The following is a 27566-nucleotide window of genomic DNA, read 5'->3' on the forward strand; positions in this document are numbered from 1 at the left end:
GTTTGACTGAAACCTGGCGAACTGCAAACATTTTGGTTAAGGAGCGTCATGGCACATCGCTTCAGTGGAGCATGCAACTTCACGCGGTCCGCCTTAAGCACTCTCATACAGAATAGGGTTTACATTCCACTGCTTTTTAAGGCAACCACTTTCAAAGCCTAAACAAAGAATGCCAAACCAGTCTTTAGTACCTTTAGTAGTTATGTGCAATGTATTACACAGTCCCACAGCTTCAGAACCTCATCCTTTATATCCAAGACAAAAGTTATCTGTTCTCTGTTCAATCCACACAAGTACACAAATAAGTGAAGACAGATACCATTGCTAAACATGTCAGGAAGAAGCTTTAGGCTCTGAATGCTGATAATGAGATGGGACAGCTTCAGTGGAAGAATGATATTGGGCTCATGTTGAATTTAAAGAATGTCAGAAAGAAATATAGATGGAAATGTATCGTCAAAGAGGAATTATTGCCATGCAGAAACAATAATCCACCACAGCGAAAGAGAATGGGGTGAGGGGTAGATAGAATAATAAAGATATATGGAGAACTTATTACAACATGAGGGATGATTGAGAGAAAAGGATTACTGTGTTGCAAAGGTGACAGCTGTTATGCCAGTAATAACAGCTGTGTCCACTATGAGCCTCTCTCAATGTGTCTGGCTGAGAAAAGCCTGCACTGTCAGCATGCCAGGAGGCCTTGCCAGATCTTCTATCTGCAGAGTTCATTATAAGCCTACTTTTCCTCTTAGTTCATCAATGCACCGTTGCAGGCCGTTCAGTCACGTCTTATACAAATGCACACAACACTCACATGTCTTTGTGTTTTTTTCTCTCAGATTTAACAGTCTGGCTGAATTTACAGGCAATGATGGGAATAAAATCTCTGGGAGGAAACAACACATCTGGACAGTGTGTCTGTGGTCACTCTTTCTTGCATTCCCTACATCAGCTGTTTTTACGTGTCACTCACATGCAGAGTGTTTATTGGCAGTCAGTACCTAGGATACATAATAGATTGTATCAAAGTGGAACAAGACACTGTTATATTTTCTTTGTCTTTATTAAAAACTGAATTTTACATTGTAGTTTACCATTTTTTTTTAATATTTTTTTTAAAAGAGCTGTTAATGACTATATAATTTTGAATGGTAGCCTGTTACAAACAGTAATAAAATATATTTATTTGCTTTTTAAAAATCAATATAAGGTAGTGTTTCAACCAATGTTCCCATTTAATACTTTGCAATGGCAGAGGCACTGTATTGCAAATTATTGTAAATAATTGCTATGGCAATAAGAATAAAACATGTAGCTGCAGTTTGTTTTCAAACATAATTGCGTTTTAATTGCACATTACATATCTAATTGTATTTTAACATGAACTCTGCAATGTAAAGTGTGACATTATGTGAATATTCTTGAAAGTTTCTTTTCAAAGTGCACTACGAGACATTGCCTACATGCTCCTTAATTTAAGCAGATCGTTTTCAACAGACACATCTGTACACTAATCCTCTCATAATCTCACATTTCTGAGATTACGTAGTCAATCTGTGTGATTGATGGCGGAGAGAGCTGTGTGATGGTGTGAAGTAATCTTCAAGGGTCCATCCTAAAATCCTGAACTTCACTCCGCAGGATTATGAGTAATCAGCCTGGGATGGATTAGCATCTGTCACATTTTAAACTGGAGAACATAAATTAGACATTTATCATCGGTATCCCCATTCCAACCAATCAGTCGTTAATTTGAGAGACACTATGCAGTCATTTAAAATGTGAATGGCTTTCTGTGTATCTTTTTCTATGTGTGTGGTCTGACTGCTTCACACGTGTTAGTTGAAGGATCGTGCATTCTTGCGAAGTGATTCATTTCCATGTCTGGCTTTATAAGAATGACTTTCAGCACAGGCTCGGTGAATTATTTTCCCTTTCTATCACTTGATTTACTGCACTTCAATGAAACGCCAAGTTCATTGGAATGTCGAATAGTGAACCGTCGAACGAAGTCAGCCCTCTGTGCAGTCGCAGTTCACATGTGGTATGTTTGCCATGGTGCCTTTTTCAATGGTGCCTCTTGTGGCATTGTGTTTGTCCATTCAAGTGTCGTCACAGGCTGGTTGACTTTTCCCCAATAAATGTCACCAACTGGCTGAGAAATGGCATTCTCCCAGAGGTCTAAATAGAGAACTTTTTCTTGGCGCTTTTTTACAGAGAATTTCACAAATTTCAGGAATATCAGGCTTTTTTTTTCCAAGGATTGCTGAAAAATGTGGTTTTTGGAGCAGCCTGAGAAAGTATGACTAGAATAATACATATCTGTGTCCTCTCTTTTCTCTTTGGGTTTTGAAGCACTTCAGGCATGAGAGAATAAAACATGCAACATAACCAGCAGGAGGAGGAAACACACAACCGCAGACAGACATGGGAAGGTCAGGCAGTTCATCAGTGGCCCCCCTTGTGTCCTACTTGAGTGCATCCCTAAAGAAACACATTTTATTCAAAAGAGTCTCCTTTTAACAAGGTTAGCATCTATTCAGATGTTTATCTCTTTTTCAGGGGCTGTAAAACAATAAAAAACAACAACATTAACATCAACACATCCAAAAAATCAATTGAGAACTGTAACATCCTCTATAAAACCTAGTCAGTGAGAGCAATTATTGCTTCCATAATTTATATCATATTTTTTATTTATGATTCTCAGTGTCTTACGCACCTGCACTCTGTCTCGTCCTCTAATTAGTACCAGATTTATAGTGTCCATAAAAGACGCCCCGCAGAAGCCTTATGTGGAGGCGCTGTACTTGCTGTCATTCAAGCGAATTGCAGTCTTTCCCAGCATGTGATGTACTGAAGATATTTCTAGACTAAGATTTAGATGTAGCTAAAACCAGTTTGCCAAGCTGATATTCTGGGATGAGGGCCAGTGTGTTGGTATAAATGCACTGGGATCACAGCACTTTTTCCTCAGAAGGTCTCTGATAGAGAGTCTGTCTGCTGCCGTGCGGTGGACTGATTGATGGCTACCTATCCTCTTGCTTCTATCGCCATTACTCACAGCAGCAGAAATCGTTTTCCCCCCAGCAGAACTGTGACCCCTCGTCTCACAACAGAACAGATGGAGAGACAAACTGTAGACCTGCCTTTTCTTTAGTGACAACACTTTATGTCACTGAAGAAAAACCCTTTTGACTTATGGATAAATGATTTATGCGTAAAGGCTTCTGCGACGCAGCTGAGAAAGGCTACAAGAGGCGCTTTTATACTTTTCCTATCTTGGCAAGCCAAATCTGTGTGTGTAATGCTTGAGGCATTTATCTGCTTTTATGCAGGACAGTGATGGTGACAAATCCCAGGGATCTCTTCTGAGGTTTGAGAAAAAGCTTCAGTGTCTCCGTTATCCTTTTTTGAAGCGCACACAGCGCTGTTAAGCATATTCTATCACCTCAAGTAGTGTCTATAGAAGAGAACTCTTTTTCCCCCTTTTGCAGCTTGTGCTTTTAACCTGTGCGCAAAGTTTATCTTTTAATGAGAGGACAGATTTTTTTATTTTAAACGATATGTTCAATAATCTTTTACACCTAGATGTATATCACAATACTGAAGAAAAGATATTTCGTTACTTTCATTTCTTTGCAGCTTTAAATATTAGGACAATTTTTAGATTTTAAGTTTTCCCAATTTATCTTTGTTATTTTTTATGTTATTTAACAATCACTGAAATGTAATCTTCTAACATTGCTATTAAATAATTAAAAATGTTTTTAAAGTGATGAATAATGACTATTCATTTTTCAAAATGTTGTGATTCATAAATCACTTAATGAACATAAAATGATTGATCTGATCGATCTTTTTTGTTTCAGAATAGTATTGAGACCAAGAAATCGGACACGAATCCCTCTCTGTAGCAGGTTCTTCTTGTCCTCAGTGCTGATTCAGCTGTTGTATTTCTTTGTCTGCTCTCACTTCCTCTTGGTAAACAGATAAACTGAGGGGCTGCCACCAGAGCGCCTGTGTATTAAGGAAGTCGTCGCTTCCCTTCACTCTCAGCTGATGTCAGCTTTGTTATTGCTCAAAGTAAATGATGTGAAGATTATTCTCTGCATGCTGATGTCAGTAATGAGTTCAGTGGGCTTTGCTCTAAGCTGCTGATCATCAGTTGTTCTTTTCCTCAAACTGTATTTGCATGATGTCAGTGAGTGAATGGCGTTGCTCCCAGTGGTTCATTAGCGTTGTACTGCAGACAGCTGGGTGCAGACAAACTCTTTCCAAAGGCCACCATCTGACGCCTGTGCGGGGGCACTCGGCCTCCTGGGTAGACTGAGAAAACTGCTCCCTGTGTAGCCTGATGCTAAATGCGCTGTGGACAGCTAATATGTTTGATTAGGCTCAGCATAACATTTTGACAATTCCTTTTGAATTAATTGTCAGGACTGATGAATAGGGCAGATTCGCCAGTTGTTGATGGTCACTTTGTGGTATTTATTTGGGAAAGCACAAATGCCTTCTGTCTTGTTGAGTGAATGTAGACCACTCATCCACTGTTTGATAAATGTTTTATTCATCCCCAAGTATGTAAGGCCTTTAAAAATCATAAGTGGAAAAAGATACTTGGTTATTCTTCCAGATACAGCTGTGTTTGCAGTAACAGTAAGCCTCATTTTCTTCAGTATTCCCAGAGAGAAAGGTTCTTTAAATTAGTTACAGATCACATCTGGTAAATAGTTATGTTCTTGACAAATTATGGCATGAATAGCCAATAGGATGTTTGGGGGCCTGATGCCTGAGATGCTTTTTAGATTTGTTTTGATGGAAGTTGATGATAGACAAAGAGAAATACAGAGAGAGAGAGAGAGAGAGAGAGAGAGAGAGAGAGAGAGAGAGAGAGGGAGAAAGGGGGAAAAACCATAATATGCAGAGTAATAAAACACTTTAAGAACTTGGTTTGAACAATTTTGATAATGATCAGATGGCTTGCTTTTTGCTCAAATCATAAAAAAAAATCTAACAAACAAGATTCATATGCACTATTTGTAGAATTACAATCAAATAGATTTAGTTTGTTTATTCTCACTTGTACATTGACTTTTACAAGTTTGAGCTCAGTAAGAAATAAGTAAGGGAAATGATATGCTTGTAGTTAAAAAGGGTACATTAAATTGATCAAAAGTGACACTACAACCAATTAGAATTGTATAGTAGATTTCTATTTCAAACTCATATTAAACTTACAACACTCAATCACTCAGCAGCTGAAATGTATTTTTTAAAAAAATTAAATGTATGTAACAAAACATATAAAACATAAAACATGGCCTGCTATAATAAATAGTAAGAAATGAATTACAGTATAATATTTTGTAGAAAAAAATATTCTGGCTTGAATGCAATGCACTTTATACAGTATTTTGACATGACTGCAGGAATAACTCAATTTTTAATGAACTGGGTTTTGGTACAGTTCGATTTGAGACCTGCCACGGATCACTGTTAAAGGTTAAAATAGCTTTTCGGTCATCCACAACCTTCATACTGTTAAAAAACCTTTGCTTTTCTGCTCACACCTTTCTGACCTTTAGCGCCTCTGTCGTCTGCAGAGGGAGGGACAGGCTCAGGGCAATAACCCTCTGAGCCGATCCTCCAAGCAAAGCCCAAGGCTGGCCCAGTCCACACGCTTCCTGCCACATTCCAGTGCTGACCTGTCAATCACCCTGCCAAGGCCCTGAATCTCTATGACCCTTTTTCATGGCGATGCTTTTCCACAGGGCTTTGCTGTCAGAGACCCAGTGTGTGAGGCAGCAGAGAAAGATAAAGGAGACACACAGACACAAGTCATCCCCCTTCACTCACACTCTACTGATTTGTTACTGCAAACTCAGGCGTCCCACTAACATGAATAAAAGATAGGAGAGACTTTAAAGATACACCTCACACTGGCTTTTATATCTCAACCAGATATACCAGAGGAAAGCATCATTTTGTGTGGCCTGTGTGTGTGCTCTATATTCGTCAAGCGTTTATCATCTTAATGCACAAAAAAAGTATTTACCATTCATTACACAAACACAGTAAGTCCCGGGGTTTTATAGAGATACATGCTACCTGATCTCATGGCATAAATGTACCGCTTTTTAGCGAGACATGAAATACGCATCAACAAATACATATCACATATCACGTTTCCAAAAGAAATGAACACTAGAGGCAGTAAAACCTTTTATTCCTTTTCACACGTTTTTACAGAGTTGCAATTAATACACTGTAATTTTCACACAATTACTTGAAGAATATTATGTTATGACTTTAAATGACTTTTCGAATGATATTAATATGCTGGGATATTTGATGCTTTTGAACATTAGCATCACATGTATCCAGCTTCATATCTATGGGTTTTCAAAGACGGTAGGTTTGTTTGGTAGCTCAGTATTGAGATGTACTTTAGAGGAGAGCAGCTCTGGTTTGAATTTTTTTGTGAAAATACTTCAAGGCAAGTAGAATCACATTGCAGAAAGAATCTTGTGTTGGAGCTACAGAAGATTTCATCATCTGTGTTGTGTTGATTGAAGCAATTACTGGCAACCTAATCAACAAGATAGCTGCTTGTTAAGCCTTGCTCTTGCTAAAATGCCACAGCACAGATAGATACGTACAGAAACCCCCCATCATAAATTCTAATTATCAATATGTCACAGTTCCAGACCTATTATAGCTGTGTATCATATTTGTTTGGATTAAAATACACTAAAATGAAACTGATGAATGAAAGCTTTGTGTTTCTTGTTGACACTTTTCACCCCACTTGCGTATTTCATATGTGATTTTTGTGGTTGTATGAAAAAAAAAGATCAACAAAATAAATGCACTGTGGTGATGTCATCAGAAAATCTAAATATAATCTGATCCTCATCACCAGCTGGCATTTCAGTGATAAATCTAATCCAGACCAGTTATGAAAGACTTGTTTTGTGTTATGGATTTAGAGGCTCTAAAACTGCTAACCTGTTTAAGATAATGTTTCAGTACATTGTGCTTCATTTTAACAGTTTGATGTCCAAGTGTTTGGACCCGTGAATGTAGTATTACAGGCCAATACCTTCTGTCAGTCTTTTCCATACTGCTAACTCCCTGCTGCCAGCTGAAGAAAGCAACTTGGCTTCATGCTATGTTCATCAGTGCTATAGCAACTGCTTGCAGTGCAGCCAGTCCGGAAGATAAAAAAGAGTAAGTTATTAGCAGAAGCTAGGACGATGTTGTCCATCAAGTGGTTACGGTTTGATGGATCTGTCGAATGAGGTTAGCATATGCTGTTTTTTAGCACCAGCAACACATCATGCTTCAGTGTAAGTATGAGACTAGATACTTCTAGTGATATCTCTCTGCAGTGTTTAGAGAACATTTTCTCAGCAAATTCAGTAATACTCAGATAAAAATGTTTTTGCAAATGCAGTGTTTGCTGCAGATAAAAATGTATTTTGTATTTTGGTTGCTCCTTCTCACATACATTTTCAATGTGATGGTTCGACATGACTGCATTTATAAATAGAATTGTATGTAAACATTTGTGTATGTGTGTGTATATATATATATATATATATATATATATATAATTTTCTTCAGTGTTTAATGACACTTTTTTTCTCTTCATAGGTCATCCTCATTCTCACTAAATATTACCATGCAGACACAAACAAAGTTCTTGAGAGTTCTCTTTGGAGGTAAGTGACATAAGTTTTTTTCCCTTTCAGGTTAAATTTAGGTTCAAACACTTAAAACCTACAGACACAGAGACAAAAACAACTTTTTTTAATGGTGGGTTAGGAAAAAAATCCCTTGCGGCACTTTTTCAGATGACAACAGTCAATTTGTAATTCAAATGATTTTCCACTGAGATTCCCCTTGAGAATTTTTTCCAAGCTCTTCTATTGATCTATTTTATGGCAATTTTAGATTTCTTACGGAAAATATGAAATGCTATAGCTTCAGTCAGATCAAGTCAAGATTATCAGCCTTCAACAATGTTTGTAATTTTGCGAGGGAAAAAATGTTGCTCCTCTTATAGGTTGCACCGCTAAATACAAAACAATTGAACAATTGTATTGAACATGACAAAAACACAACACAATACAGTACAGACAACAAACAGATAGACATTTACTGTACAATATAAACATTTTTTTTTGTTTTTTTATACCTCTATCCTCTGTGTTTGCAGTTTATCTGTATTTAAACATCCATTTATTCTAATACATTTGTTAAATAAACTGAATACAAACTATACAATAAATTTTTACTGCATCATTTCTTTAGATTGTATTTCTTTACATTCTATAACTGATTCACATCTGATGTGAATATGTGGGTTTACAAAAAAATATGTAGTATGCAAAATAATCTGTGCTTACTGCAGTAATTTTGTTGTAGGGCTGAAATGATTAAAGATGAACAGCTTGATATATAAATTTGGCATAAGGTTGTAACTGTGATTTCTTGTCTTGGATTACTTCTGCTTCTTATACTGTACAAACAATGGAAATGAGCGTTGCTTGATAATGCTAATAAATTACTTTTCTCAAAGATTACTTTTTTATTAACATGACTAGTTTTATCAGATGTTACTGTTGTAAATAGTTAAATATTGGATTATATAGTTAGATATTGAAATACAGTATGAATAATACAATTGAATCAAGATGCATATGGAATTACCTGAGTGAGAGAGAAATGTAGGAAAAGCACAAGGGGACATTCGAACAGAAAGCATTTTGGCTTTAAAAAACACAAGATGCTGAACTGATTTTAATTTAGCTGTTGTGTATCTAGAATGCTGTATCATGAATGAGATGCTGTAAAAGATGCAAAACGTGAAAGTAATGTCCAAACATATCCAAATAGTGTGTTTACATAGAAAAACACCGTAATGCTAGTGCAATGTGACCAGCTCCTGAAGCTCCGAAAAGAGAAAGGGAGATGCCAGTGAGGGCTGGAGTCTAACCTGATGGCTTTGACGCTGTTGTCCAGGAAGAGACAGATCAGGTGAAGAGGAAGAGCATAAGGCAAGAAGAGAACCCAAGAGCAGATGCCAGCGAAAAGAGAATGAATGTACTGAGGACTTTATCCGGTTCAAAACATTCAATCTGACCATCAGCAGTCACAGCTGACCCTCGCTGTAAAACATTTCACCCAACAAACATAGACTGTCTGCGGGCTATGGAAAAGGTCCCTTATGGAAAGAAAACAGGGCTGTAAGAAGTAAATACGTTCCTTTGTTCAAGCCATCTAAGTTCATGTAGAGAGCATAGAGAGTACATCATTTCGAAATAACCATTGTTTATGCCTGGATCATGCAGTTCTCTTGGGTGTGACAAGCGGGCCCAGTGCCTCTGCAGTGAACTTAGAGATGACTTAATTAGGACTGTCGAGGGCTTTCCTAGACCCTGTGCTAATTGCCTCACACCATCCTCTATTAGCAGCTAACCCTGACCGTTTAGTGACCGCCAGCCAGGTCTTTGTTGTGTTTGGGGCTTTGTAACTCTTTCTGGGTTAGGCAAAGTTAGGCTTAATCACCAGTCTATCGTGAGAGTAATGTTTTTTTTTTTTTTTGTTATGGGGTTTAAAGATTGAGGCCACTGAAGTGTGAAAAGAAGATGGAGCTAAAAATATAGTGCCGCATATGGAATAATTGATGCCATGTTTGTTCCAATGCTCTCATTAGCCTGTCTGTCTGAGGTTGATACGAGGGTGGCATTAATTTTACATTGGGGCTCAGAATATATCAGTTGCACAGCTGCCTAATGACCAGGTGGAATGCTAAATACTGTCTTTTTCCCAGCTAGAGCTTCAGCATTTAGCGAACCCCAAGTTACATGCAGGCACACATAGCAGAAATGTGATCTGGAGGGTATATTAGAAAAGAAAGGGCACAAGACTGTAATTGACATGTGTTTGGGCAGGTAGGGTACCTCCGCGGCCATCTGGATATTTCTTTATGGCAGGAAGGCAAAATTACAGTGCAATGCTTCCTTCTTCATTCAGTTCATGATGGTACTTCAAAGAGCTTCATGCTCTTTTTCTTTCAGTTATTTGAGTCATAAGGGTATCGTATTACTTATGTCACGTATTGAGTGCTGTGTTTGACGCACTTGAGTTGCCGTACGTTAGCACATGGTGTTTGTCCAGAACAGTTGGTGAGAATGGCCGCTCCACTCTCATGCCTCACATGCAGGAAAATGTTTCACTAACACAGATGGCTTTCCTAAAAAAATCAATGTTCTAGAATAAATGAATCGAATTAGTAAAATTTTCTCGTATTTTATTCATGATATTCATAGAGCCGCTGAATCCCAGACTTCAAAGAGCGGTCCGTCATTAACCAGACAACCAGTCTTTTTCTACAAGTCATTCAATGAATTATGTAGGGTCTTCCGTGTTGATGTTTTAATTGTTGTTGTTCAACTCATAAATTATGGACTCAAATTATGATGGAGCGGTCTCAATTCATAGACACAGGGAAAGGATAAATCAAATTAAACTGGAGATTTAAGTTCAGCTCAGTCCGTGAGGCTTTTATTTCTCTGGTTAAAGTGACAATGATCTGTATCATAGTAGAAAAGAGTGTGAAATTCTTTTGGTTGTTTAGTAGGGTAGTAGCTTAAAGGTAAATAATTTTTATAAATTAGTCAGTAAATCATTTTGACAGTAAATGAAATACAGTAACAAAGTTTCTGGCAGGGCTGTTGATGAAGGAGAACCAAATCAAATTTTGATTACATTGATAACAATAAGTTTCAACTATCGCTGAGAAAAATAAAGATTTGTTACATTATTATAGCAGATGATTAAATCATAACATTAATCATAAAGAAAGGTTGATGTATTTTGCCCTTGTCTGAGTTATTGTTTTAATGATCAGTGTGCATGTACTTGCAAATACACAAAGGTGGTACTTCAAGCTTGAATTGCTCTAATGGTTTTAAAATCCCCATTTGCAGAAGTTATGTGTTGGGTGCATGATTAATGGTGTCGTTTTTTTTATCACATTATTATTTTTGAACAATTAATCACACTATATTCAGTCGACAGCATTAGTTTCTGGATGTATTCATGATACATGATTGTCCCTTGAAAGTTTTTAGCCATTAGAAGGTGTGGGCCTCCTATATAATGTAGGTATAATGACTGTGTAGAATCTGAGCGATCAGGGTACATAAAAAGAAATACATCAAAGCTGATTCAAAGACACCTAGAGGAAGCTTAATAATTCATGATAGCACTAGCAGTTAGCACAAGCCCTGGCAGACTTTAAACACCTGAAAATATTCTCATTAAATATATTACATTAAACTCCACACATGCATGATCCTGTACTCTGTACTGCTGTTACCAGTAGGACATAAGGGAAAGTTGGGCTGGAGGACGGATTGTGGAGCAATTGACATAAAGAGTGAGGCAAGCAACTGTTCAAACTGCATATAGTGACACTTCATTTTGCTGATGTCGTCTTACCTTAGCATTTTATTTTTGCTACCAATCCTCTATAGTATCTTTAGCATGAGCTTTCATTTTTAACTCACTCTGTTTCTACACTACTGCTCTTTATTTGTTGTTATTGACCTTTATGTCAGTAGAGAGAAGACGAGAACACAGCAAGTCCCATTGATCAATGAAAATGTGATTATATGTGCGCGTGTGTTTCCTCTGAGGTCTCGGTTTAATTCCCTATTGAGCAAAAGAGATGTTTATGACAGCGTTTCGAAAATGCATGTTTCAGTGTCTGTGATCTCAGATTTAACTCTTTTTACATGTCATTTTTTTTCATATCAACCACAGTCTTTCTGTATATGTTATGAATTTATGTCTAAACGATCCTAGTCTGAAGTGGAAAAACTACTCTTGTTTGAACTTGACTTAAGTACAGAGTCAGCAGCTAAACAAGCGTTTCTCAACCAGCAGCCCACGGCAAGCTCTGACTTGTGATCCCTTATTTTAGCCATTTAGCACTGATGGCGTTTCATCTCTGCCTGCGTGTTCACCAGTGCACATGTTTGAGCTGAGGATAGGGATATTTTTGCATACTATGCAAATCATATATAAAGTATATCCTTTTTAATTAAATTGATAGAAACGAACACCTTTTATTTCAATGCTGTGCACTTCATCAACAGCCAGTCTAATAAGACGCTCATGCAACATGCCGTTTTACAGCTGCCAACAAGCAATTCAGATGATCGAAATACTGTATTCACAAACTGCAATGTCAGCGTTGGTGGGTTCATTTGTGTTGCAGATGTTCCCTTTTCAGTGAGGTATTCACCTCATCTTCTTATAGGTGTGAGAGGACACCTAATAAAAGGAGATCACTCTGGATTCCTTTCAAGAGTTTGTTCAAGCTTGGTAAACGATCAGACTTAGACTTCTGACTTTGTGAAAATGTTTCCAGTTTAGTGTACGATATGCAACAGGCATTTAGCGATTGGAGGTGGGTGGGTGGTCTGCGGGCATGACTTCTGATGTTGAAACTAATATCTCATTATTTTTAACAGTCCAAAAATACATTTTGTAGAATCTTTTTTTGAACCTGGCATAATTCCCTCGAGGCCCCCTGAGGAAACAATTTGAAAGTCCGTATGTTAAGCTACATTCCCACAGCATCATAAAACGATTGTATTTTCCTGATAAATGCGATTTTGCTCACACAACTAGTTTTAATAGTGTTGATGCATTATATAACTATACAAATATTCAGTATCCAATATATGCTGTCTGAACAAAACTTTTCATTTGGATTAATCGTCTCCATTTTTGATTATTTACAGTTACCCAGGTTACAGACACTTTTGAGCAGAAGTTGGGTTTGTCATTATTATTTATGTCGGTTTATGACAAAGACAAACCTATTGTCAGACTGAAAGAAAGATGCCTGATTTGAGAACCCCTTGTTATTTAGTGTAGATTAAAGTATTTGTTAAGGCGTTGCTTCAAAATATTAATAAACAAGCTTTCTAATAAGAGCCAGTGGGTTTTTTTCATTGATTGCTTTTTTTCTCCGGTGTATACAAAAGACCACTTCTCAGAGTCTCTTTAGCAAACTCCAAGTCGTGCTGAAGCTGATTGTGCAGTTTTGAGAGCACAGACGCAGGCGGCATGAATACATTCTGATGTGTTTATCTGGAGTGCGCCGCAAATAACAGTAGTGCGCGAGCGGAGAACAGACAGGGAGCTGTTGTACAGACGCAGGAGTACACCCACATTCACACACTGGAAGCGGAGCAGCACTTCCAATCACACCTTTCAAATGCATTTTGTGTTTCACACTCTCTCACACATACTCACACATGTCTTGTGCAGATGGGATTTATAATTCATGTGTTCTTCACACATCTTTTGAACTGCTGAAGAAGGATTGCCAAGAGACATCCCCCCCCATCATGCCTCACTAACACACACACACATAATTCTCAAGGGGATTCACTCCTCCATAATACATGAAGAGATTCTCCAGCATCCCATCAACCCCCACCCCTCTGACCCCCTGTGCCTCCGACAAGTGTAATTAAGGGTCCTTGGGGGAGGAAGAGGGAACGAAATGAAATCACTTCAGGCGATGCCTCCCGGGCCACCAGTCAGCACTGGTCTTTTTTTAGAGACTTTAAAAACTGATTTTAGTATCTCAATATCCCAGCTGTTTATGTCTTAACTTTATTCTTTTTTCCTTCTACTTATTCCTACCTTTGTTCTGCTTGCATTTATCACAGCTGCTGCTTCTCTCCATCACTCTTTCCCTCTGTTCTTCCAGTCACCCGTCACTCAGCCCACACAGAATCAGCACCGAAAGCTGTGCAGTTTTCCACAGAATAGGAATGACAGTCATTCATAGAGCTCTACACATCTTCCCGCCTCCTCTGTGTTTGTTTATTAAATATTTTGGCTTTTTTGATTATTGCTAGGAGTTTAATACTGTCAGGCCGGCTTAACATATTTCACCCTCACGTTCCAAATTCATCCTCAGAGCACAAATTGAAAAGCGATTTCTGGCCCACCATAGACGGCAACGGAACTGAAATGTTTCCAGACCCAGAAACGTAGTAAAAACATCACTAAAACAGCCCACGTGACATCAGTGGTTCAACCATAATTTACATTTTTGCCTTTAATATTAATTTTTAATCATTACTCTCTGTAACGGCAGAATACTGATGTGAATGAGAACACTGTCCTGTTTAACAAAAAGAAAAAATACATCAAACATTCTCTTTTTTTAATGAAACAAATTATAAATGCTTCTCTTTAGTTTTATACACCTAACAGTACTCTAACAGTAAGAGTCTGAAAGCCCTTGCTTTAGGTTAAAGTGCTGTAAATCTTTTTGTCATGACATGTAGCATATGTTTCTCTATGATTGAGATTTCCTTTACTTCAGTTTGTAAACTCTGTACTCTTCTGCAAGAATCCTCCTCTTTCCCGTCCTCACAGCCTCTGAGTTGTTAAATAGTTAATTCGTGCTCTGGCTCGTCTGCTGCATGTATATTGTAATGTTATGGGTATTTTGCACCACACTGGTGTTTCTGCAGAATCTGGGAGAAATACAAGATCTGTAAGAATAACATAAACTATAGTTCTGTGTCTGTACGGGTGTGAAGACCTGAACCGAGAGACCTTCTGTGTTCCTGTCTTTGTCTGTTTCTCGCGCATGCACATGCAGAAGCCTGGAAAATGCGGCTTAACAGAAAAGCAGACGAAGGTCCAGGGAGGCAAAATAAGAGAGCTGTCATTCTCCACAGATCATCCTAGAGTGTCTTTTCTCAAGAATTGAAATGTAAAGTATCGAATGGTCCCATGTCTGTGTCATAAGAGCTTAGAGCGGCAGTAATGAGGGAAGGTGATGATGGTACCATTCACAGTGACTCTATTTGCACCTCAGTGCTGCTAATGATGATAATAAAGGGAAAGAAACATAAACAGAGAGCAAAATACTCATGTGCGTGTACTTGCAAAGTAATTTCAATAGCAATATCTCTGTGTCCATGTGCAAAGCCTTTGCTATGATTTGTGCAGCATAATCTTGTCGAAGCTTCAAGTTCTGACAAAGATGTAGAAAGATACCGAGTAGATCAGCTAACTGGAAATACTGTAATTCAACAGTTAGTCCGCAGCTAGTTCCTTGCACATTTCAAGTGGTTTTGCATTTCCTACGTCAAGGCTGCTGACTCATAAATACTTTCATCCACTCTGCTGTTTCTGTGGCAGTGAAAACTACAGGGTGTGAGATATGATAGACAGACACAGAGTCGGATAGATTGTTGTGTGAGACAAAGAGAGACGCATATAATCTGATCTGCTGAAATGTCAGTTGAATTATTGTTTGGCGTGTAGGTGTGAACCAGGTTTAGAAATTATTTTAAAATAGATTTTCAGGGGCATAGTAACTTGATGATTTTTTTTCTCTGATGATATAAAGACATGCAGTTTGCCAGTTATATACTTAAGATGAATTAATGAACTGAAATAAATTCTTAATCAGATAAATTATGAACAGTCAGGGAAATATTAAAATATTTCCGCAATTAATGAGAGATTGGCAAGGCACTGCCTACCATCTTAACTAAATTATTATTCTTTCATTTAATCTATATATTATCTTTTCAGTCATCGGCAGTGATTGCTTCAATTTATATGATGTTTTATTTTTGATCATAAAGATATAAGTTGGTATAGTAAGTATAGTATATTTGAAATATCCTAGAGTTTCTTGGTCACTTCCAGTAGCATTTTTGCCCAGAGCCCTGGTCTGCTTCTGACCCTGGTGTAAAAATCCTCTAACTGAAAAGATGTGAGTTAGTGCACTGCTTTGAATATATATATGTGAAAATCTGAATTTATTCATTTGTGGGTTTGCTTAGTCATTAGACAAAATTGTCCCTAGAAGTGAGCTGAATCAACTATTCATGAAGAAAGTACATTATGTGTTTTATTTACCCTGTAACAATTATTAATACTATAGCTTTATATAAAAATAATAGAAGTGTATGGTTCGTCTTCCTTTAGATGAGTAAATGTGTGTGTGTCTATGTGAAAAAAGGAGAAAAGAGAGAAGGAAAGACATGTAAATCTGGAATGTGAATGGTTTTTGAACTAGCTGAATGGAGTCAAACGCGTCGCCATCTGGAGAGAGTTTCACATTTCTGTGGACATTCCTTCAGTGACGAAAAACAGACTCGAACTAAATTACAGGCAGCTGCTGCTCTGAGAAACACATAGGGTTGAGTGAAGAGGAGGAGAGAGCGAAAAAACAAGTGTCCCCACTGATTTGTTCTTCATTTGCGTTTGAGAAAACTGTGAACGCATTCAGAGCTCAAAAAACCCAACAATGGTGCTTCTCTTGCCTCACGCGTTTTCCTATTTACCCTCTCCAGTTGAAGCGCTTGGCTCGTCACCAGCAGGATTTCACCCCCTCTTTTTGTTACAGAAGTGAGGCTGAAGTTCCGGACCTCACAGCTCAGGGGCTAAACGGTGCTGACAGAGCCTCTGTAATTACGGGACACACGGGAGTTGTAGTTCTCTTGCTCTCCCCCTGTAGCGGCTGAAATGATCTATAGGTTTGTGCAGGTTAAGTACTGTAAAGCAGAGTCATAAAGACATTTCTGACAGGTGGTTAGGAGAAGATCTTTCAGGCATGTCTTTGCGGTGTAGACATGCGTCTACAGCAGCTTAGATATGCATATGCGCAAGCTTTTATTATTTTTTTCATCGATACCCACCGCTTTTCTCCCTCTCTCTCTCCTCTAGACATGAATAATACATTCCTTCATTTCCTTGGACCGCTTTCTGACCACACACATGCTCACCACTGACCGTAACAATTTATTTCATACCAGATCACCACAGACCGTGTTTCTGTAGTGCAAATGTCTGACGGTATTCAAAAAACCGTTTCCTCGTTCAGTTAGGGCCGTGTTGTGCTCTGATTTGAGTGGCCTCACACGGGTCCGGCTTTGAATCGAAGCCCTCGCGCGCGCACGCAGACACACGCTAATGCTCAAGAGTGAGTATTCAGCACGTTTCAGATGCGAGTTTACCATGGTGCTGTAGGCTCAGTGGGGAGCGCTGAGGATATACAGTCACACAACACGACACAACATAGAGACTATCCATCTCTCTCCATTTTCCAACAGACAACCTGCTGCGTGTGTGTCTCCGTGTGTGTGTTTGGCAAAGGTGCTTGGCAGACAAGCCCATCAATGCTGTGAAAGTGTTTGCCAGGCTTTTATCAAACACCTCTGCTGGAGCTCATTGATTCAGCCCGGCAGGGTGGTCAACCAAAAGAAATCCTTGGTTTAACTTCAGTGCGTTTGCTGTGCAGGTCTCTTGTATAATGACATGTGTTCTTGGAACATTTTTTTTTGTTTAAAATGAACAATGTAATGCTACATAGTCAGCCTGGCTAGAGATACAAAGCCGAACAACGTATGTTATTATAATTCGATTTTTATTTTTCTATTTGAGAAAGACAAAAACCCTGATAGGAGTTCAGAGTGTGAAGAGACCTTGTTGTGCTGCTGAAACACAGCGTACTTGGACAGCGGCCTAGCTTCAGGCACAGACGCAGAAAGCTCATTTTGCTATGATCTCATTCTCTCACTCCTTCTCCTGCGTACTTTAAGGCCAACACCTACACACACATGCACACAATAAGATGGAGGCTACTGCAAGCAAAAAGGCCAAATTCATGGTATGAAAATATGGCATGGCACATGCAGCGGCAGTTAGTTCGAAATCAGCTAACTGATATGTAATTTAAAAGCTTTTTTTCCATTGTAGCCTAACTGAATGAATGAGGCATTTATAGATTTTGTATCATTTGATATGTTTAAATATCAACAGAGGCTTATCACAGTGTAAGGAATTTTACAAAAAGAGTAATAGTTTTTGATTGTGTAGCCTAGTGGGCAGTGTGTGGACAGTGTGCGGGTCTTGAGTTGGAATCTCAGCTAGGGGACCTTTCTTTTCTCTCTCTCTCTAAATTTTGCTTCCTGTCTCTTCTACACTGTCCTATAGTAATAAAGGCAAAAAACACCATAATAATAATAATAATTTTGATTGTTTGATTGTCAACATGTTCAGACTGGTAGATCTGTCTAGTGCAGCTGTGTTTTTATAGATTCAAATATTAAAGAAAACACTATGTGCAGGTTTCATTATTTAAGTGTTATAACAGCATTTTTCATAAGCATTTTCAAATCTTTTTTTTTTTTTTTTTTTTAAAACTGACAGTAGTATTTTATTTTGATAGTACTTTAGACATTCTACTAACAGTAAATAATTTTGCAACTGCATGTCAACTAGCAGCCATTAGAGTATTTGTAGACTGCCTGGTATCATCTAACACGTAATTTTGATGGGTCCACAACATACTGACATCAGAAACTTAAAAGTATATGTCAACTTATTCTATTAATCCTAAACCTAGCCTAACAGTCTACTCTTAGTAAGCAGACATTGAGTTGCAAATTAACGAGTATTAGTTATTGACATGTAGTTACAAAGTTAGTAGAATGTCTAATAAAGTGGAATGTCAAAATAAAGTGTAACTGACACCTTTTGCTGCTCACAAATCAAATGTGATACGACTTTGGCTCAAAGCTCCAGCTCCCCTCACACACAAGCTGCAGGTTTGTTGTGTTGCCTGAATAAATGTATAACTTCTCTAATCCTTCAACAGCCAAGTTAATTGTTTGAATGTATGCCATCTGTCTTATTTTTAAAATGTAAATTTTTTTTTTAATGAGTTTCTGATTTTTTATTAAGGTTTGTGCATTGATTAGGGGGGTCGTCCCATGCATACCTCCTGTAGTGCTCACCTCATCACCCACAAAGGTATAAATGCTCTGTTTCAGCCATGGGAAAGGCACCAGTAAAACGTGAGGTGCAGTTTATTCAGAACATATTGAAATTTGCTTGGTAAAAGGTCCCAAGAGATATACCCTAGATGTGGTCCCCTATTAAGTCCAACTCATTGCATAATGAATTGACCTGCCCTGCAAGGTAAAGATATTAAAAATCATAGCTGATATTGAGCCTGGTTCATTAGTCACACTAGAAAGGAAGAACAAGTGGAGCGCATTGTATTGAGAGTCTTCGAAGCTCTGTTGCATATTTTAGCAAATGCACAGTCCCTGTTATGGCAGTTTGTTTTATTTTATATTTTGGCAGATTGCTCGTGAATTTGTAAGAACTCATTTGTAATTTTTCATACACATTGCTTACTCCCAAATGAAGGTTCTTTTTAGAAGTGAACTTTATGCTTATTATTTATTTATTTAATAAACATTATGCTTTCATACAAATGTTACAGTATGTTAATATGTAAAATAGTACATTTTTCAAATAAATTGAATATTAATATTCAAAATAGATCATTTGAGAGCTGTTATGCAGTATATGAGCTCAACTTAACTAATTATGCTGTGAACACAGTCTGATTATGTAAATAGCATCAATAATGAGTAATAGCCTATATAGTTCAAATGAACAAGTAAAACAAGATTATTATATGATATCTAATTAATAATATTACTCTGAAACTATAATAAATAATAAAACACTTTCTCATCACGCATCCAAAATACCATAGAGTTAGCTGTTTCTTATAGCAACGTTGGCCCTGTTTCTGTGAATGCCTTGATTGGTTTGAGACCCAACAAGACTTTTTCCACCCTGAATAATGGTGTGGATAACCTCCCATGATCCTTTACAATTTCAATCCAAGCCCCAGGGCATTAATAGATAGAAAGGAATAAGGAAAGAAATGGAGATTTGAGGAGAAATCCACACTGAAAGCATTGAAGGGCTTCTTAATTAAAGCAAAAGTGGCCAACACAGATGCTGTCATACTTTGCCAAGCCTTTGGCCTCCTCCTCCTCTCATTCATTCCCTTTCACCCCCACTATCCCACACACTTTTCACACTATGGAAGCTCTTGGGTAGCAGGGGAATGAACAGTCCTATGGAAGTTCTGAAGTATAGGAAGTCCTGGAGAGAGCCAAGGGAGCTGCTCTTTGGCTAGCTGGTCACTGTGAATGTGCTGGCACTCTGAACAACAGACAGTCAGATTGGGGCCTAACATGAAAATCAGGTTGACCAAACATGAATGAACAGCAACAAGGCACGCATTCATTAAAAATGCTTTCATTTCTCCTGAATGCTTTTGAGGAGTTTGTGAAGATGCACAATGTACAATGCGAGTTGGAAGGAAACTGATATTGCATGTAAAATCTTTAAATCTTTCAGCTGCTGTTTTTATTTCTGGGCACATATTTTCTATATTGTCAATTCTGCAGCCTGCTCTATGTCCCCTAGACCTCAGGAATATTTGGTTTAGCGGTCTTATCAAGCGCTGTCTGATGATTCAGCTTGTCTGGGTGCATGTGGCAAGGCAAACCAATGAAGACATGAATACAGACCCAAGGAGACCTTGACTTTCGTCGTGAATAACTCAGCTGCAGACAGACAGTTTACTAAAAAACAGTTTAGGCACCTAAGAACGAAAAGGAAGACAGACCACATGATTACAGAGTTACCCATCCAGAAAACTATCAGGATTCCTCTTCAGCATTACAGTCTCATCACATAATGTGGTTAATGTTGTAACACATGTGGGCACATTGAGTTAATTAGTCCTTAAACTGTAAGATGATTCAATCGGCCCGAGCTGTAATGGCAAGTAGAGGGAGAGGATAGATTGACTGTATCTGTCTCCTGTGCTCATTTGATTGTGTTGTTAATGACAAGGAGGATTTGAAGTGATTATTTGAACATAATCATGACTGATAAGATGCAAGGGATTACAATTTAATATTGGATATTTATGCTTAGTATAGACATAATGCTGCTTCGTGGACAAAAACAAAATGAACTTTAATTGTAGATTTTCAGAAAATTATTATTATATTATTATTATTATTATTATTATTAACCATTTTGGGTTAGTTCACCCAAAAATGAAAACTAGGCAATTTTATATATATATATATATATATATATATATATATATATATATATATATATATATATATATATATATATATAATAGTGAAAAAAATCACTATCTTAAATGACATAAACAGTAACTTCCTCTTATTGTCGTAAGTGCGTTCACAAGAGGCTGTCTTTCCCATGGATGCCACCAAACATAGGTGTAGCACAAGTGCATGTAAGTTTCCTTAGATTACCAAAAAAACCCATCCTAAATCAAGCAAGGAGAATATTTAATATATCTCTGATTGTATTGGTCTCAAAGAATAAAGTCAGATTTACTTAGGATGCCTTGAGAGTAAGGAAATAAGGGTAAGGCTAATTAAAATTTTTGGGTGAACTAACCTTTGAATTGTAGAGTATTGTTCGTAGTAGTAGTAGTAGTAGTAGTATCGTGTAATTTAATGTAAGTACACATTTACAGTCATTACTGTTAATAAACGCATGAATTCACAGATAGGAGTAGCGCATTCAGTATGCATTACATACAGGGCCAGACTGTGTTCTACACCCACAGCATCAAACGCGTTATCCTCTTATTATTATGAAAATATTTATAACATCCGAAGGAGAGCCCTCTGTCCATGTGATTCTATATTTAATCATCATTTCCAGACTCACTGTACGGGCACACTCAGCAAACAGGCCGCACATTGGCGTATTGCTAATCCTCTTAGCTGATAGCTTTGTAAGGTCCTGCTGGGTGCTGGGAGGAGGCCGCTGTGTTGCTGCTGACCACTGTGTCCCGGTGGGGAAGAGGGGGTGATGGCTCTTTTAATTGAGTAATTGATACCCGCTGGCTCAGAGTGTGACTGATGGCATTACTTACCATCATAGTGTATGTTCAGCTATGCTTTCCAGTTCTTATGGCCCTTTTTGCGGTTCTATAATTTGCTATACAGTAGTTTTTGTAACTACTGTTGTATTTCAGCTTTGAAAGGATTAGTTCACCTCAAAATTAAAATGATGTCATTATTTAACCCCCGTATCATTCCTGACCTGTATGTTTCTTAATTTTGTGGAAAACAAATTTAAAAAGACTGTTCATGCAGCTCTTTTCCTTACAAAGACAATCATAAAAGCTCCACAATGGCCAGCATTAAGTTAATAATGACAAGATTTTCCTGAAGTGTAGAAATGGTAATGAATTTTGGATAGCAGAGATTGCTACATTAGATTTTATTCATGTGAGATTTTACTGATGTAATGTTTATATAAACCAGAATCTAATAAAGACTCATTTGAACCTGCCACTTATTGAATTTGTCTCTCGACTGTTTGCTGGAAGTTGCTGACTTTGGCAGCATTTCATGCTTCTCATTAAGCCTAAACTCCTGTACAATGTGTTGAAAACTTAATTGAAATTATTGAAAGTGCCCAAGTGCCAATTACAGTGAATTGTGCTAAATATAAATCAATATACGTCATGTTAGAAACAGTGGGTGAGAGAGAGATGAGTTAAAGACGAGAAGCTGGATTTGTGCCAACGTGAGCTCCCACTGTTGTGTAGGGAATATGAAATTTGGGTAGCTTAAGTAGGAGGTGTCATATTAAAGTGAGAAATATGGCTTAAGGCTTTTGCTCATAAACCTTGGAGTTATTGAATTGGGAATTCAGAAAAACATTAAGAAATTTTGATGAGAGTCATTGGAAAAAAAAAACCCCATATCACTTTATAAACGGGACAGCCTTTGTAAACATGTCATTTTTAATGGCCCTCATTGGGCTATTAGTGTATTCCCACAAGGCATGCATTTGCCTTTTATATATGTTGATCTGTATGAAAAAATACAGACAGCTAATGTGATTACAGTTATTAATCTATTAGTCATACATAGTTCAGTTTATAAGTGCATCAATAGGAAACCCGATTTTGAAAAGGCATTTTCATTTTGACATTTGCTGTATATCAGTTTAAAAGTGCAAAATACTTAGAGATGCAAAAGGTTTATTTTCTGACAGTGAATAATGTGGTGAAATCTCACATCCTGAAATTAAGAAACTGGGAACTACAGCAGAATTCCATTTCAGTGACAGGAAATTAATGGGCTTTTCCATAATTTACCCCTCAGGCCATCTGGCCCTGGGGTTTTGTTAGATTTCATCTCTGCGAGGCAAACAGCAATCTAACTCTCTGTTTGTATGGTGTATTAATATACGAGAACCCAGCGGCTGATCTGCAAACATCACCATCAAGACCGACTGGAATCAATGGTAAATAAAGCATCATCCTCATTTATATTATTCTGTAATTATTCTTTCCTTCCCATAAGGCCCACACAGAATGTGCGCTCCTCAGAAAAAGGAACGCCTGCGCATGTACAGTACAACATCCCCCGGCCTTGACATGTTCCTTCATTAAATATTGTGACTAATTTGAATTTATGCTTTTAGCTACTAATATAAGTGTTCTTAGCTTTGATTAACATTACCATCTGCTTAAATCCATTCCACTGGAACACATGAATGTCTGCAGATTCTGTCTGGACCGAACTCCACAATGTCTGGTCAGCTGTTTCTGTAAAAGTCCTTTTCTCTCGGATATAAAGAGTTGACTCATTTCCTGAAATTGTTTTCTGAACATCTTATCAGAATAACGTTCGCAGAAACAGATGTATAATCCTAAAACCTGTCATAGCAAGGAATTAATGCTTAACCAATCTTCATGTAATGGAACTTTTTAGACGTTTCTCTTGTCTCACAGCCTTGCAGTACCTCTGTCTGTAGACGTTCTGCGCATGCACCTTTTGTGTCAGTGAGTGTGAAGTGACCTGCAGTGAATACATAAGCAAAAATACAATTCAACATGTGGGATAGTTTACCCAAAAATAAAAATGCTCCTGTCGTTCCAAACCTGCACGACTTACACGGAATAAAAGAACACATTTTGAAGAATATTGGTAACCAAACAGTTTCTGTGATCATTGAATTCCACTGTGTGGATAGAAAAAAAACATTTCTAAGACATTTCTCAAAATATTGTCTTTTATTTTCACAGACGAAAAAGTCATACTGGTATGTCATTTTCATTTCTGAGTAAACTATACCAGTGATGTTATAGAGAAGCAGAGACACATGCAAATGTATAGCGCACAGCATTTTGTCATGTCCATAACATCAAATTAATTCATTTCCTATTACTTGTAGATGGCTGGGATTTGCAACAACACAAATCTTGTCCAACCAATGTTTAAAGCAGGCTAATTTGGCTTTTTCCTGAGCACACTGCATCAATCCGCAAGTCAGAGGGTAAACGGCTGCTCTCTGTTCACTTTTATTTAATCAGGTCACACATGAACTTCCCTTTCTACTTGCTTATCCTGGCTCACCATGTGCTGTGCTTTGAGATTGATCAAATCTGACCTGATTTCCCAAGGGTAGTGTGGCATACAGTTTAAGAAGCATCTGCTGCGTTTCCAAAACACTGCTCAAGTGGACAGGAACAGCAGAGAGGGCACTTAATGAACTTCTGCTGTGTAAACGGGTGACTTGACACATCATATTTATGTTTATTTTAAAGTCAGCTTTCAAGAATGTTTTAGATTTCGGTGTCATGCCATATGTTTACCATATCCAGACACATCTGTCGATAATGCAATTTACAACAGATTGATTTTACCGGAGTTTACTGAAAAATCCTTAAATGCAACAGGCTTTACGAGACCTACAGTTCATGGTGCCTCTGTGTTTTATTAGTTAGGGCACTGTGGCGAGGTTGGTACATTATGTGACATTTAAATGTTGCCCAATGCAAACATTAGACATGCAAGCTTGTCTTCCCGTCCCTCAGAAATATAGTGAAACATTAAAAACTGACTTGTGAGGAGATTTGAAGTCTGTCAAAATTTGCTTCACTTACACTGATATTTACTAGCTACAAGGGGAAAGGTTTTGCAAGTGTCATCACCTCCATATATAATTTAAACCATTGCATCTAGGAGATCTTCTCACTAATGTAGTGAAGCTAAAGTGTGTTTGTGTGTGTGTGTGTGTGACCTTCATGTCACCCCTGGGCTAAACCTAATCCAACCTGACACCTAAATGTGTATGCGACTTCTAATGGATGCCTTGCTTTGCTTTGACTGCTAACAGAGAGCCCCTGGGACTGGAGACACACACACACACACACACTCAGATGTCTGCAGATATTTCTTGTGGATGTTATAGAGGTCATTTTTGGAGACAAAAACCCTGTGTAGACGACATTTAAATCAGTGTCTGACTTCAAAGCAATTGAATATCTTAATTTGTACTTAATGTGACCTACCCTGTGTTTCCCAAACCACTATACGGCATGAATCATCAGTGGCGTGGCATAGCTAAATTTATTTCAGCTAAGTCTGAGATGTCAGCTTGCAGTATGAGTTGAATTTAAGCTAAAAGGCATAAAAAAAGAGTAGTCTGAGTCCAGAACAAATGATTCTTTTAAGACTCTTATTTTTAATTAATTAGTCTGGAAGATTAAGGAACTCTGAATTCAAGACAGTGGTTTCTGAATTAACATCTGACCCACTTGTTCAAGCACTCTGTCATAAATTAACTTTTTTTTTTATTAAGGGGCAGTATTTGGGTAATATTTGCAATATGCAATTGATTTTTAGAAGTAGATTTTTATTTTCTTTAATAAATACATAAATTAAAATGTTATTGAAAAAAACATACCTTTAAGAAACACAAGATCCACTTACGCTAGGTGTATGGACAAGTCAGTTTCCTTAATTATTTACTTTGTTTCAGATCAATGAGATTCAAAGCAGCTGTGAGTCTCTTGATGTGTTGCATATCAGGATAAAATACAGTTCTTTTGAGGATGGATCAAATAATGGCGAAAGTGAAATAGATCAGTCCTCTTTTCTAGTCAAGGACTATGTATTTCAATTATGCTAAGTGGACTGCTGATTAGATTACCTGTCTCTTGTGCTACCTCACCCTGAGAGAGAGAGAGAGAGAGAGAGAGAGAGAGAGTTAGAGACAGAGAGATTTGTTCAATTAGATGGAGATGTATAAATGGTTCTCAAAAGCCCCTCTCAGACTGGTTGTCAAGTGTCTTATAGTACCCACTAACCCCCCACCATCACAAATACATTGATTACCTCAACGAGGCTTCAGATTTGTGCCTGATTAATGGTTAGAAATGTGTCTCTCTTATTATTGCTTTTTAGGATCATATGAGACCAAAAGTAGCAATACTTCAAAAGATAACCATCGCTATTCTTTAATCTTGTTTTGTTCATCCCTAGATTTGAGAATTTGTGAAAATACCTGTACACATTCAAAGATGTTGGCCATTATTATTTAAAAACAAATAATAGTCTTTTATCAAAGTATATCATATATTAAAGTAATAGTACCTGTTATATTCAAAACAGCATGTCACGTTTAAAGCTGTAGATGCATCAATGTCACTTACATTTATACAGTGTATAAAGAGTTTTATTTAAACTGTAGCGATTTTAATTGCCTTTGTATAAAACAATAGAAGTCTACATTATGTCCTCATTTAAATACGCAAGTAAACGTGTGTGTATTTGTTTGTTTGTTTGTTTGAGTGTGTGTCTGCTTAGCTAATGTGAAATTTTGACAAGAGTCCCTAGGGGATGAACAGATGTACTTGTCTCTGAACTAACAGCCTGTTGACGATGTGCAATGTCTGGTCACATGTGGGTTCTGTCAGAGAGAACACACACACACACACACAGCACAGACCTTGTAAAGACACCCTCTTTGGCCCTTAATTGGATTGTTTATGGTCTTCAGGATTGTGTGATGTGTGTGTGTGTGAGAGAGAGAGACAGAGGCGCTCCTAATTGGGTGTATTTGTGGCTTGTGTATGATGAATCTAGTCAGTCCTCAGCAAGTGTTTCTCTGTTTCTCACTCTCTCCTCCTCGCTGGTACCAGAGTTTCATATTGTTAGTTTAATTCTTTCTAGTTGTCCTTTGCTTTGTTAGTGTATGGTGTTACCACATAAAAATAAGCTCCCATCAAATCATGGTATGTTTGATGATGGGCCAAAAACTGTTTTATCTCTTTCGCATGCACAGCCCAGAAGCGCCAGCTGTCGGCAAATTTAGACATTATGAGTCCAGTATAAAAGCAAGTGTGCTTTTAATGCAATTACATAAATGAGCTGCCTTTTTAAATCACACCCAATAAATTTCACACTTATGAAAGACAGGCTTGTGACAGAATGAGGTTTTCAGTCCAACTATGCTTTCAGCAATCTCCGTTTTCAAAATGGGCAGCACTGTAAAATGTTAATGGATGCCATAATGCGCAGTAGCTAATGGACGTCTACAAGAAGCTGCAAAGGGCACGTTTCTTGAGTGTTTAGTGGACGCATGGGGTGATATAACAGGGCAGATGCGAAGACCATGTCATTTCAGTTCATCAGTCAATCACCATCACGTTTACAATATTTATACTCAGCTAATTTATTCAGCATCAAAATGTCAGAGACAAGAGAGATGGACTAGTTATATGTGCAATTACATGGCTATCTGTTATATAGCCGAAATGTCTTTGA

General features: G+C 37.7%; 1 protein-coding gene across 3 annotated transcripts in view; it reads left to right on the forward strand.

Annotated features, from left to right (window-relative positions):
- Positions 1-27566, forward strand: part of sorcs2 (sortilin-related VPS10 domain containing receptor 2) — a 132670-nt gene that overhangs the window by 35286 nt on the left and 69818 nt on the right. For all 3 annotated transcript variants that reach the window (XM_043245594.1, XM_043245595.1, XM_043245596.1), the window contains exon 2: positions 7663-7730. In XM_043245594.1, coding sequence (XP_043101529.1) covers positions 7663-7730 — 68 coding nt within the window. The remainder of the gene's footprint in view (positions 1-7662; positions 7731-27566) is intronic.

Source organism: Puntigrus tetrazona, chromosome 7, assembly GCF_018831695.1.
Source record: "Puntigrus tetrazona isolate hp1 chromosome 7, ASM1883169v1, whole genome shotgun sequence".
NCBI lineage: Eukaryota > Metazoa > Chordata > Actinopteri > Cypriniformes > Cyprinidae > Puntigrus > Puntigrus tetrazona.